This window comes from Pseudorca crassidens, chromosome 3, assembly GCF_039906515.1.
Source record: "Pseudorca crassidens isolate mPseCra1 chromosome 3, mPseCra1.hap1, whole genome shotgun sequence".
Taxonomy (NCBI): Eukaryota; Metazoa; Chordata; class Mammalia; order Artiodactyla; family Delphinidae; genus Pseudorca; species Pseudorca crassidens.
Window position 1 is genome coordinate 100,955,203 of NC_090298.1, and position 12,385 is coordinate 100,967,587.

General features: G+C 43.1%; 1 protein-coding gene and 1 long non-coding RNA gene across 8 annotated transcripts in view; one reads left to right on the plus strand and one right to left on the minus strand.

The window, feature by feature from the left end:
• The window catches only part of SNCAIP (synuclein alpha interacting protein), a 150,988-nt gene that overhangs the window by 129,584 nt on the left and 9,019 nt on the right, over nucleotides 1-12,385 (plus strand). For 6 of the 7 annotated variants that reach the window (XM_067731562.1, XM_067731558.1, XM_067731556.1 and 3 more), the window contains exons 8-11: nucleotides 1,765-1,934; nucleotides 6,941-7,033; nucleotides 7,669-8,737; nucleotides 9,994-10,064. In XM_067731562.1, coding sequence (XP_067587663.1) covers nucleotides 1,765-1,934; nucleotides 6,941-7,033; nucleotides 7,669-8,737; nucleotides 9,994-10,064 — 1,403 coding nt within the window. The remainder of the gene's footprint in view (nucleotides 1-1,764; nucleotides 1,935-6,940; nucleotides 7,034-7,668; nucleotides 8,738-9,993; nucleotides 10,065-12,385) is intronic. The other variant, XM_067731563.1, reaches the window with a different exon arrangement.
• Nucleotides 1,829-6,402, minus strand: LOC137221604 (uncharacterized). The gene is made up of 3 exons (XR_010942076.1): nucleotides 6,330-6,402; nucleotides 3,554-3,648; nucleotides 1,829-2,110 (listed from the first exon to the last, which is right to left on the minus strand). It is a non-coding gene; the product is annotated as an uncharacterized lncRNA (long non-coding RNA).

Below are 12,385 nucleotides of genomic sequence, written 5' to 3' on the forward strand. Positions count from 1 at the left end.
TCTGGGCTCCGGTGTTGGGGACAAAGGGGAGGTATGGAGAGAAAAAGTCAACTGTCTCTTTGCTTTACTGCCAGAGGTCATGGCATCTCCCTGAAAGTTGTCTTGCTTCTTTAGCTCACTATGGTTGGCCACTGATGCCCTCTGGGGAAGCCTTCAGAGGCTGAATCTCTGGTGGGCACGGTGGGTGGGGACTTCAGAGGGTCCTCTAGAGCCTTCCCACTGATACCTGAGACAGGAGATCTGGCCCCGACCTCACACCCTTCTCCGCCATACAGTCCCCTCCACCTGTGTTGCACCCCACCGCCTCCTGTTGCTAAAGAGCCCTCTCCTTTTTTTTCTTTTTAATTTTTTAATTTATTTTATTTATTTATTCTTTTGGTTGCATTGGGTCTTCGTTCCTGTGCACGGGCTTTCTCTAGTTGCATCGAGCGGGGGCTACTCTTCGTTGTGGTGCGCAGGCTTCTCATTGTGGTGGCTTCTTTTGTTGCGGAGCATGGGCTCCAGGTGTGCGGGCTTCAGTAGTTGGGGCACGTGGACTCAGTAGTTGTGGCTTGCGAGTTCTAGAGCACAGACTCCGTAGTTGTGGTGCACGGCCTTAGTTGCTCTGCAGCATGTGGGATCTTCCCGGACCAGGCAATCGAACCCATGCCCCCTGCATTGGCAGGCAGATTCTTAACCACTGCGCCACCAGGGAAGTCACCCGAGAACCCTCTCCTTTTTAATTGGGTGATAACAAGCTCACAGCAAGCTCCCTTCTACAACGTCTGCTCAATATATGGGACATACCCTTGCCATGGCACGTGGTGGGAATGTGGGCCCTGACATGACAATTCTCTCCTGTTCTTTTTATTCCTGATTGGGTAGGTTCAGCAACAGATCATGTGCACTGCCCAAGTAAATAGGAAAAAGTAAACAAAATTCCTTCTTTTTCTTATGGGCATCCCCAACTTCAAGGGCCCACCCACTGAAAGGGACAAAGCCTCTCACCACAGACACTGCCCTGCACACCTCCTAGAGGAAAGGACTCTAAGGAAGAAGGAGCCTCCACCCCTTCCCAGTCTCCTTCCGAGGCTGTTGTGAGATTGATAGTAGTGGGATTGGTTGGCTGCATCGTTGTAGGCTCCAAAACGAGGCATCTGACACTGACCACTGAAAGCTCACCAGAGGCTGTCCTTTGTGTGTGATGGTACTCCTCAACCCAACCGTGTCCCGCTCTGGGCTCTGGTGACTGGTTTTGGAACAACAGGAAAAGTTCCATTCAACCTTCTGTTACAGTCATTAAAAAATACGGATGTTTACGGATGGACCTAGAGAATATCATACTAAGTAAGTCGGACAGAGAAAGACAACTACTATATGGTATCACTCGTATGTGGAATGTGAAAAATAATACAAATGAATCTATATACAAAACAGAAACAGACTCACAGACATAGCAAACAAATTTATGGTTACCAAAGGGGAGAGGGAGGCAGGGGGAGGAATAAATTAGGAGCATGGGGTTAACAGATACTAACTACATCAAATAGATAAACAACGAAGACCTGCTGTATATAGCATGGGGAACTATATTCAGTATCTTGTAATAACCTATGATGAAAAAGATCTGAAAAAAATGTATATAAATATAACTGAATCACTTTGCTGCACACCTGAAACTAGCAATATTGTAAATTAGCTGTACTTCAATTCAAAAAAATAACAAATACATAACGTTTAGAGGGAGGTTCTGATATAATCACATGTCTCCGCATTCTCTGACAGACCCTGGTTGAATATGGAGCAAATGTCACCATGCAGAACCACGCGGGGGAAAAGCCTTCCCAGAGCGCTGAGCGCCACGGACACACCCTGTGCTCCCGGTACCTGGTGGTGGTGGAGACCTGCATGTCGCTGGCCTCCCAGGTGGTGAAGCTAACCAAGCAGCTGAAGGAGTGAGTGACCTGTTCGTTCCACGAGAACCAAGTCTGGCTGCTCGTCGTTGTGCTTAGGTTTCAGCCAGGTCTTTGGAAGGCTCCCTCCTGCTGGTCTTACAGGAGTTCCCTAGTATCCTCCTCGTCTTCTTTTCTTCCTCCGTCCCAAGTCCTCATGGCCAGCATTCATGCCATTTCTGCAGAGGCAAAATGATATTTAAACAAAAAAAATGCAGAGCTAGCTTCCTAAGCGGAGAACTTAAGCCACAGTGGACAAGGGAAAGGAGCCTCTCTCTGTGCTCACATCTCAGGGTCAGATGACGTGGCAGGTGCGGAAAGCACACGTGGGCATCATCCCAAACTTCTGTCCTTAACAGTCTAGCAAATCATCAAAAGCAAGAGAGAGAGAGAAGGGCTAGAGATGGGCCAGTTTCTCAGTTTTCTCAAAAAGAAAAAATGTATATTTGGGAAATTACAGACAGGTCACCTGGTAAATATCACTGGCAAATTTATTATAAAAATTAAGCAGACGATTCATGAATCCTCAGAATTTAAAATCCTCAGAATGTAAACTTAGCGTGATGTTACTTAAAACACTCTTTGTCTAGCTAAAATCAGTTCTTTTTTGATGAGATGATTCAGCTGGTACACACTGCATACCTAGATGCCAGGGAAGCATTTCTGGAAGGCTGCCATGATATGCTTGAAGAAAGGAGGACCAGAGGAGAGGCCATCTGAGGGGTCTCCAGCAGGTTGGAGGATTAAGGAGCTGATGCTCGTCTGAGGGGACCAAGGTCAGCCCTTGGAAAACACATCAGCCAAGAGACAGCTGCCATACTAGGAAGGGAATCATTGAACATCAAAAATAGTCCTCAAAGTAATGGTGACAGATTAGGAGGACAAACCTTAAAAATTAAATTTTAAGGAAAAAAATGAAGTTTTATTTTAAAATTATAAAAAGTTTTTTTTTTTTTCTTTCCTTGTGAAAAAAGACCTGTGGTTGGTAGGAGGCCTTAACTGATTAGAAGTGTAATTCATGCAACAATATGACAAGTCCTGAGATCCTCTGGTTCCTCGCTAAGCTCGGGGAATTGTTTTCTCTCTCTGCTTCTATCCTCTTGCCTTAGAGGTAAGAGTCTCTGTACTCCTCTGCTTCTCCCCCTGCCAGTACCTAGAATACTCTCTTTAATGAATTTAGGCTTTTACTAGGAAAAAAAAATAAAATTTAAACTTAAAAATTAGAACGGTTCCTTTCCCTCCAAGAATCCTCTGCCCAATTACACAAGACTCCCCCGGGGCAGGTGAGCTAAGCGAGCCTGAACGTCTGGGGAAAATGCACACAGATTCGTAACTCAGTAAGTTATCTTGCTACAGCGAACGTACTTGTACACGTCTTTATGTACATGTACTGGTGTTTCTGAAAAGTTCCTAGAAGGGGAATTGTCAGAACAAAGTGCATATGTATTTAAAATGTGGATAGATCTCGCCACTGTCCTCCAGAACTGTTGTACCGGTGGACACTCCCCCCAGTAGTATATGGACATATCCACCAAGAGGAACTTTAAAATGGTCCAATGGAATGTTTTTTCTTAACGTTTGTACTCAGAGAAAAGATCACAAAACCTTCCACTGTCTCTTACCACAGAGTCGGAGAAGCTTTCATGAGTTATAGTATCTGTTTTATTGGTAGAACTCTTCAAGGTCAGGGTCTTGGCTGCTCTCTGTGTTGATGATCCTGGGATAAAACACACATGTATGCTAACAGACAGCAGTTCTTCCGCTGTCTCCAAACTGAATGCTGTAGACAGTTGTAGTTAGGCCAATGACAAGATGAAATATGACAAGTTATGTTGTAGACCCTAGTCGTGTACTTACTCTGCGTCTCAGTGAGGTTGGCAAAACTAGAAATGAACAGAGAAATTCACTTAGTCTATCCTCAGTACACTGTACCCTTCAGGTTCTAGGGCATCAATAACATCAAAAGGTGCAGGACGAAGGACGGAAAACACTAGTTTTTCAGCCCAAAATTGTTGAGTGGGAGACAGTCTTGAGTGCCTTTTCCTACTAGAATATTTTTACCAACCGTTTGGAGTTAATAAACATAGCTATTATTTAGAAATGGCAACCTTCAGCTCTCTTGGAGATCCTGATCTACAGGCGTAGGTATTATGGGTTGAATTGTGGCCGCATAAAATGATGTGTTGGGGTCCTAACCCCTAGTACCTCGGAATGTGAGCTTATTTGGAGATAGGGTCTTTATAAAAGTAATCAAGTTAAAATGAAGTCACACACACACACACACACACACACACACACACACACACAGTGTATTTTACTTTCCTTAAGTAAAAAAAGAAAATTACAAAATACAGTGTGCAGTATAATCTCATTTCTAAGAAATCCCTCTCTCTCCCCCCAACCCCGCTCTCCCTGCCGCCACAAGCTGGTATGATACACTCCAAAATGTTACTCACTCTTTCTAAATCGTTTGAATTTTTAAAGTAATTGTATTAATTTAGCCATCAGAAAAAAACTAAGTTAAACAAAGCTAGCAAACTCTTTCCATGTTGGGTAAAAACAATGAAATAACTTGGTATTTTTTCAATAAAGAGAAAACAATGTATGGTAACACTCGATTTACTCTGGACATAGAAGCGTATTATCAGAATGTGCATTAAAGTTAAGAAAACACGTCAAAAGCCATAGGTTACAGAAAGTGAAATCTGTTTAGAAAACACATTAATTATTACAGAACTTGGAAAAAGGAAAACTGATTCTGATTTTAGAGGAGTAAGCAGTATTTACCGAACTCTGCAGTATTAGTGTGGTACCCGCCCCCCACCCCCCGCCGCAAACTGTCCCCCAAAGATGTCTATCACATCCTAATCCCTGGAAGGTATGAATATGTTACCTTACATGACAAAAAGGGAATTAAGGTTGCAGATGGAGTTAAGGTCACCCTGGATTATTGGGGTTGGTCCAATCTCATCACATGAGTAACAGTAAAGAGAAGGCAGAAAAGGAGATCAGAGAGACTCAAAGTGTGAGAAGGACTCAATCTGCTCTTGCAGACTTTGATGAGGGAGGAAGGGGCTGTGAGCCAAGAAGTGCAGTAACCTCTAGGAGCTGGCAATGACCCTCAACTGACAGCAAGAAAACAGAGACCTCAGTCCTACAACTGCAAGGAACCGAGTCTGCGCCTGATTTGAATAAGCAGGACATAGACTTTCATCCTAGAGCCTCCAGAAAGGAATGCAGACTGTGGATACCTCGATTTTAATCTGGAGAGACCCATTCTGGTCTTCCGACCTACAGAACTGTAAGATACACATGTGTTGTTTTAAATCACTAAGCATGTAATAATTTGTTAACAGAAGTAGAAAATTAATACGGTTAGCATCAAAACTGGTAACAGCTCTCGTGAGCAGGGATGAGGAACTAAACAAATGAGTTACAAGTGTTCTTAAACGGACTGCCGAATCTTAGATACTGGCTTGAGGAAGCCCAGTCTTCTCCTTGCCAAATGTCACTGCACATACTCAACAGCTGTCAGCTGCCTAAATTTAATTCTGTGAGAACAGATTTGGATAATAACCTTCCATCAGCCCCCAATACTCTCCTTTTCTCAGAAGTGGTCAGTCTTAGTCCTAACATTTCATCCCTAAGACCTAAGAAGTCTGTGATCTCATTTTTCTCACTCATTCTGTGACTCACATAATGAAAACTTAATTGTCTAAAGGAGGAGCCAGCAATCTTTTCCCTAAAGAGTCAGATAGTAAATATTTTAGGCTTGTGCACCACATGTTCTGTGTCATAATTACTCAACTCTGCTTTTGTAGCGTGAAATCAGCACTCGATAATATGTAAATGAATGTGTATGGCTCTGTTTCAATAAAACTTTATTTACAAAAACAGGTGATGGGCTGGATTTGGCCCATAGTCTATAGTCTATAGTTTGCTGACCCTAGTCTCAAGAATGCATACAAAATAAAAATACGTAAGAGCACTCTACTTTTCCCACTTTGAAATTTGGAACTGCATGTCAAGTTTTTTAGAAAAACATTTAGTGAGGGGTTAAAACAGATGAAGAAAGATTAAAAGGAGGTTAAACTCCTTTTATAGGGTTCTTAGGTGTCAGAGTGAATTATGACACAGTCAAGAAAACTATTTGGAGGCAGTTAGATGGACTGATGACAGAAATCACAAGTATGAATGGAGAAAGAAAGGACTCTATTCTCTAGATTCTAAAAAAGCCCTCAGAAAGGACTCATCAACTTTTAAGTATAATAGATGAGCATGTGAAATATGAATATATAAAAATGTGTGAGCATATGTCTAGTATACTAGCCTGCTAGGGCTGCTGTAAGAAAATACCACAAACTGCCTGGCTTAAACAACAGAAATTTGTTTTCTCACAGTTCTGGAGGCTAGAAGTCTGGAATCAAGGTGTTGACAGGGTTGGTTCCTTCTGAGGGCTGTGAGGGGGAATCTGTTCTGTGCCTCCCCCCTAGTTTTTGGTGGTGTGCTGCCAATCTTTGGCATTCTTTGGCTTGTAAATGAATGAATCACCCTAATCTTTGCCTTCATGTTCACGTGATGCTCTCGCTGTGTGTGTCTGTCTCTGTGTCCAAATTTTCCCTTTTCTAAAGGACACTTCATACTGTATACTTTCTACCTATATACACATATATTAGGGAAACTTTTTCTATGTCATAGATATTCAAATATATTATCATTCTTAATAGCTGCCTTCACAGAAATAACTATAAATTATTTACTCAGTCTTATTGATGATCATTTAGGTTGTAGTTTTTTTACTCATGTGAATAATGACTATCTTTTGGGATACTTTTGAGTGCATCCTCAGGAAAATTTCTAAATTATAAGGATGAAGATTATGCACATTTGTAAGATTTTTAGATTTATTGCAACTTATCGAAAATCATCATGAAAAAAATGTATACCTGTTCATTTATGATAGTAGCAACGTGTCAGAGAGCTTATATATTTTGGTTTGTTTTTCCCAGACAGACAATGCAACGTGTCACACTGCAGAACCAGCTCCAACAACTTCTGGAAGCCCAGAAATCAGAGGGCAAATCTCTCCTTTCTTCGCCCAGGTAATACCAGGAACGTTGGTGGTTAGAATTCTTAACTGTCTTTAATGTGAGAGCCTTCTTTTGGACTCTCTTTTAATATCTTTTAAGAAGATAACAGAAAACATTTTATTCTTATAAAGAGGAATAAAAATGAGCTACCACATGGAGAAAGGCACTGGACCTAGTGTCAGAAGACTTGAATTTATCTCTGGCTGTGCCATTTCTTCTTTCCAGGACTAGAAACAAGTCACTTACTCTTTCAGAGTCTTTTATTTCTTCATCTATGGAATGGAAATAAAGATATGTAGGTTCATAAGGTTGTTGAAGATGGGATTAATTGAGAAAATTTGTGCAAAATTAATGTATAAACAATAAAACAGTAGTTTATTGTAGTTTTGTAAAACTATTTATTGTAGTTTTGTAAAACTACAAAAGAATAAATTTTGTAGTCAAAGCAAAAGGTATGAGGCATACTATACTGGTTCTGGTTGCCACCATGGAATGCTTGTAGATTGCTTGAAACACATATTCATTATTCTTATTTCAGTCTTAGTGATTTGTAAGTTATTAGTGGCATTTAAGCCATGCGGTGATTTGTGGCTGAGTTATTTTAACCCAGTAGGAAGTCATCTCATATGTCCTTCATCCTCTTTCAGTTCACCCTCCTCCCCAGCTTCCAGAAAGTCCCAGTGGAAATCCCCAGATGCAGATGATGAGCCTATAGGCAAAAGCAAACCAGGAATCCAAGAGGGGATTCAAGTTCTTGGAAGCCTGTCCGTGTCCAGCCGGGCTAGGGCCAAAGCTAAAGACGAAGATTCGGATAAAATCCTACGCCAGTTATTAGGAAAAGATATTTCAGAGAATGTCTGCACCCAGGAAAAGCTGTCCTTGGAATTCCAGGATGCTCAGGCTTCTTCTAGAAATTCAAAAAAGACCCCACTGGAGAAGAGGGAACTGAAGTTAGCCAGGCTGAAGCAGCTGATGCAGCGGCCACTGAGTGAGTCTGACACGGACTCCAACAACTCTGAGGACCCCAAGGGCACGCCTGTGAGAAAGGTTGACAGGCCCAGACCACAGCCTGTCGTGGAAAGCGTGGAGAGTATGGACAGCGCAGAAAGCTTACACCTGATGATAAAGAAACACAGCTTGGCATCAGGACGCAGGTTTCCTTTTAGTATCAAGGCCTCCAAATCTCTGGAGGGCCATAGCCCGTCCCCCACCTCAGAGAGCAGCGAGCCAGACTTGGAATCCCAGAGTCCAGGCTCAGGAACCGTGCCCCCAAACCAGCCCTCTGGAGAACTCCCTCAGCCCAGCCCTGACAGCACAGCTGCCCAGAAAGTGGCCACGAGTCCCAAGAGCGCCCTCAAGTCCCCATCTTCCAAGCGCCGAACGTCGCAGAACTTGAAACTCAGAGTTACCTTTGAGGAGCCTGTGGTGCAGATGGAGCAAACTAGCCTTGAACTAAACGGAGAGAAGGACCGAGATAAGGGCAGAGCCCTCCAGCGGACCTCCGCAAGCAGTGAACCGGGGGATCAACTGAAAAGGCCTTTTGGAACCTTCCGATCCATCATGGAGACGCTAAGTGGCAACCAGAACAATAATAATAACTATCAGGCGTCCAACCAGCTGAAGACCTCCACTCTTCCCTTAACCTCACTTGGGAGGAAGACCGCAGACGGTAAGGGAAATCCAGGGAGCTCTGCTAGCAAAGGAAAGAATAAGGCGGTGAGTGCTATTTGGAGAATATCCTTTTTATTCCTTTAAATTAATTATATTGTTCCGAACACTACAGATTGTTGCCCTTGGCCACCTTGAGGGCATCCCAGGAGAATTCCAAAGGATTCATGAAAAGCCAAATTCATGTGTTTCTAATGAGATATGTCGTCTTAGAGTACATTTTGAAAATACTCTAAGAGAGAAAGGTTAAACAAATCACAGGAGATTGTATTCTGGTCCCTAAATTTCCCTAAGTAGTTTTGATCCTTGAGAATTAGGAGTCATAGACAGGGAGCCATTTCTACAAGATTAGACTACTAATTGATGTGAAATCAGGCCCTTCTTTGGCACTGACTCTGCCGCAGGAAGCCTTCGTTCTCCTCACGGGACTGGATAGTTTATTCTCGAGCCCAATTAAACAGCACATAAATAGAAACTCTGTTTCTAAACTACTCAACTTTGGAAGGACCTTTAGAATGAATACACCACAGGGACCCCCTCGTTGGCGTTTTACGACACAAGCCCCTAAGGAAGCTCTAGTGGTCTGAAGTGCTTGCCAGCGCGCAGGGGACAGCAGAGTATGCCATGAACTACATTGTGTAATTGCATTTGTTGTAAAACGATGCACTATAATCTGGATTTAAAGCCAGTGAATAGGAGATACAATCATCTTTTTAGGCAACATTTCCTGCATGTTCTGTGCATGCCATGCCCTTAAAAAAACATGGTATAGCAGCCAAAATGTGAAACTCTCTGAGGGATAGAAGGGTCCAGAATATCCATCCTGCTAACCAGAGTCACACCTGCATAATTTATTATTTGCCATAAGGTGAAATCCCATTCCAGTGAGGTCTAAGAACTGTGCAAATTCTTCTTTGCAATACCAAAATCAAGTTTTAGTGAATATCACTCGAATTAACTGAACACACATTTTAATTACACTGATTTCCACCGAGTTGTCTTTGTTATTAAAAGACTTTAGCATGTATTTGCTTCAGCTAGAAAAGTCACACTGGTGCCCCAAACACCAGGCCTTTTGGATTAAATATGTCCAAACTTACATTGCTGGAATAAAACTTTTCCAGGTGACTTAAGGGTTCCTCTCGCGCAAGTCAGAGATCTCAGCAGTTCCCCCAGGCTCCTCAAAGTATGTCTGAAGCTTCTACCCTTTAATCTGTCTCCTGCCTGCCTCCTGTTTATTGAGACTTGTGCATGTGCTGAGCTTGTCGCATGTGTTCAGATGACTTTTAATTGCACCTCTCTAGGAGATGTACGACAGCTGCATCAATCTTTCCTCTAACACGCTGATTGAAGAGCATCTGTGTGACTATGCACGGTACGTGGTGCTAGGGTTGTAGTGCTCAGCAGTGCCATGCCTTCACTTTGAATTGCATGATCTTTTAGACGCCAGTCCTGGAGCACCTTTCCCAGGGGCTGACACCAAGGAAGTAGAAAATTACAACTCTTTCCCCAAATAGAAGAAGGCAGACTTGTAACTGGGCCTTAGAAAGGGAGCAAGTACCCTGTTGGAGGGGCTCCAGTCCAGCAGCAGAGGGCAGAGGAATCTACTCAGATCACAAACATGCTGTGCTTCCCAACTGACCTTGGCTTTCAGTCTTTGTTTTAATGGAGTCAAGTACCAAGTAAGTATAGAAATGAAATTTCCTGCCGTGGGTAGAATGAGTCAACCTCCGATCAGAATCAGAACTTTGAAACAGAGCTGAGGTTTTCCTTCATTGCTGCTTATAGACTGAAAGCTCCTTTAGTCAGCAGTCTGCTGCCCTCAGGAGAAGTGAGGTCCTGCCATGCTCTACCTCAGTGTTTGGAACCGCAATTCTGGTCCATGAGCCGGTCTCTGAGCTCCCACCAACAAAACAATGGCCTTTCTCAAACAGAATGTTTGTGATTCAAAATGTATGCATGGCGTATATAAAAGGATCATCTCCAGGGTCCCCAGCGTCTCAGTCTCCTCTTTGAGCAAAGTCCTTCTTCAGCATAGCTTTCCTTCGTCCCCCAGGGATACATACAACTAACTCCCTAACAGAGCAGGAAAGAGGAGAGGGCTAAGAAGAGAGCAGTTGACAGGGAGTTAAGTCAGTGAGTGCCTCTTGACAGATTTATTTCAGAAGAGTTAAACCCCCAACACCCTTTTAAAAGAGACTAATCATTTAAATTAAAAGAAAGCTGTGGCACGCCTTTCAGCACCCTTCCAAAGTCCTCCAAAACATTTGTGTGGATGTGTGTGTGTATGTATATAATAGTTACAGGTACACAAATACAAGTGAATGTGTTGTGAGTGTAAATGTTAGTTCAGAATTCTAAGGTGTAAGAAACGTCGCTTTCCTTTTTTTTCGCCTCTAAATCACGTTTACTCTGCTCCAGGTCTCCATTCAGGCTAGAGGAAAAGTAAATCTCAGTCATTTTAGGGGGTTCCCCTAGGGGTCTCATTCATTCCATGAGTTGAAGGAAGCACCTTGGAGCTTCAGTATTTACTGGTCACCAGCATTCCGCTTGGGTCAGGCTCAACATGCTGCCTAAGTCTGGGCTGTTTCTGGCCACACTGGGGCAGGGCAGCTTGGCCAGTGCTAAAAGCCCAGTGCCTGGGGTGGGAAGGAGATAGAAAAAAATACCCTTTGCCTTCCCAGACACTGGTATTGGTCCACTTCTGTTTCTTCCAACCTATCTTCCCCACCCCTCTGCGTCCCCATCTTAGGTTCTGTCTTCTGGTGCCTGGAAAATTCTGCTTTTGTCCTTAAGCAGAAGTCACCAAAAATACCCTGAGGCAAGGAAGCACAAAGGCTTGGCAAACTCCTTGGGAGCGGGAAGGAGAAAACCTCTCATTTCTTCCAGGTTCCTACAGCACCTGGAAACAAGACAATTAGTATCCCAGTAGATTCTCCTGCCAGATATATTTCATCCTGTCTTCTTACAAGTAAGAGAACAAAGCTGACAGTCTACTATAATAGGATTGCAAAAATCAGAACACAAAAGGAGGTTATGAGGTTACTCAGACATCCCACAACTGGGTTAACACTTTCCTACTCAGTTTAAGGAACAGTCCTTCTGAAGGCTCAGTTTTGAACCTGTCAGATTCACTGGCTTTATGTATTAACAGAGTTTTCCTTCAGTGATAAACAGAAACCCCAAAATTATAATATTCAATGTAGTTAAATAAACATCCAGACCCCTTCCCCTCCCTACCTTATAAATTAACTTATCCCTTATCATGGCTGTCGTTTGGCATGTGTTCTGTGGAAAGTGAAAACCCACTAGTTTGTCCATGGCATATGGGGGAAGGTTTCTCTGATTCATCATCACACAGAGGCAGGGAGAACCAGCCCAGTCTGTTCCTTAGATAAAGCAAGGGTAGATGTATCTAGCTGAGATAAAGATTCCTCAGAGAGATGAACTAGCATGGGAGCGTAGACATGAAAAATACCTAAGTGATTCTGGTGCCTGCTTCATTTTGCCTGTGGGACCCATAGAAAGGGCATCCCCCAGAAAGATGCAAGAAAGAAAGGAACCCAAGTGTCCATCTGTCAGTGGTGCCTTTAAATCTTGGCCCAAGAATTTGCTTGAAGGCCACATGGTTCCTCTTGGGAGCAGGGACTGCCTGGGATCATATAACTTTGGAAAGCAATGGCAGTCATTGGGTTG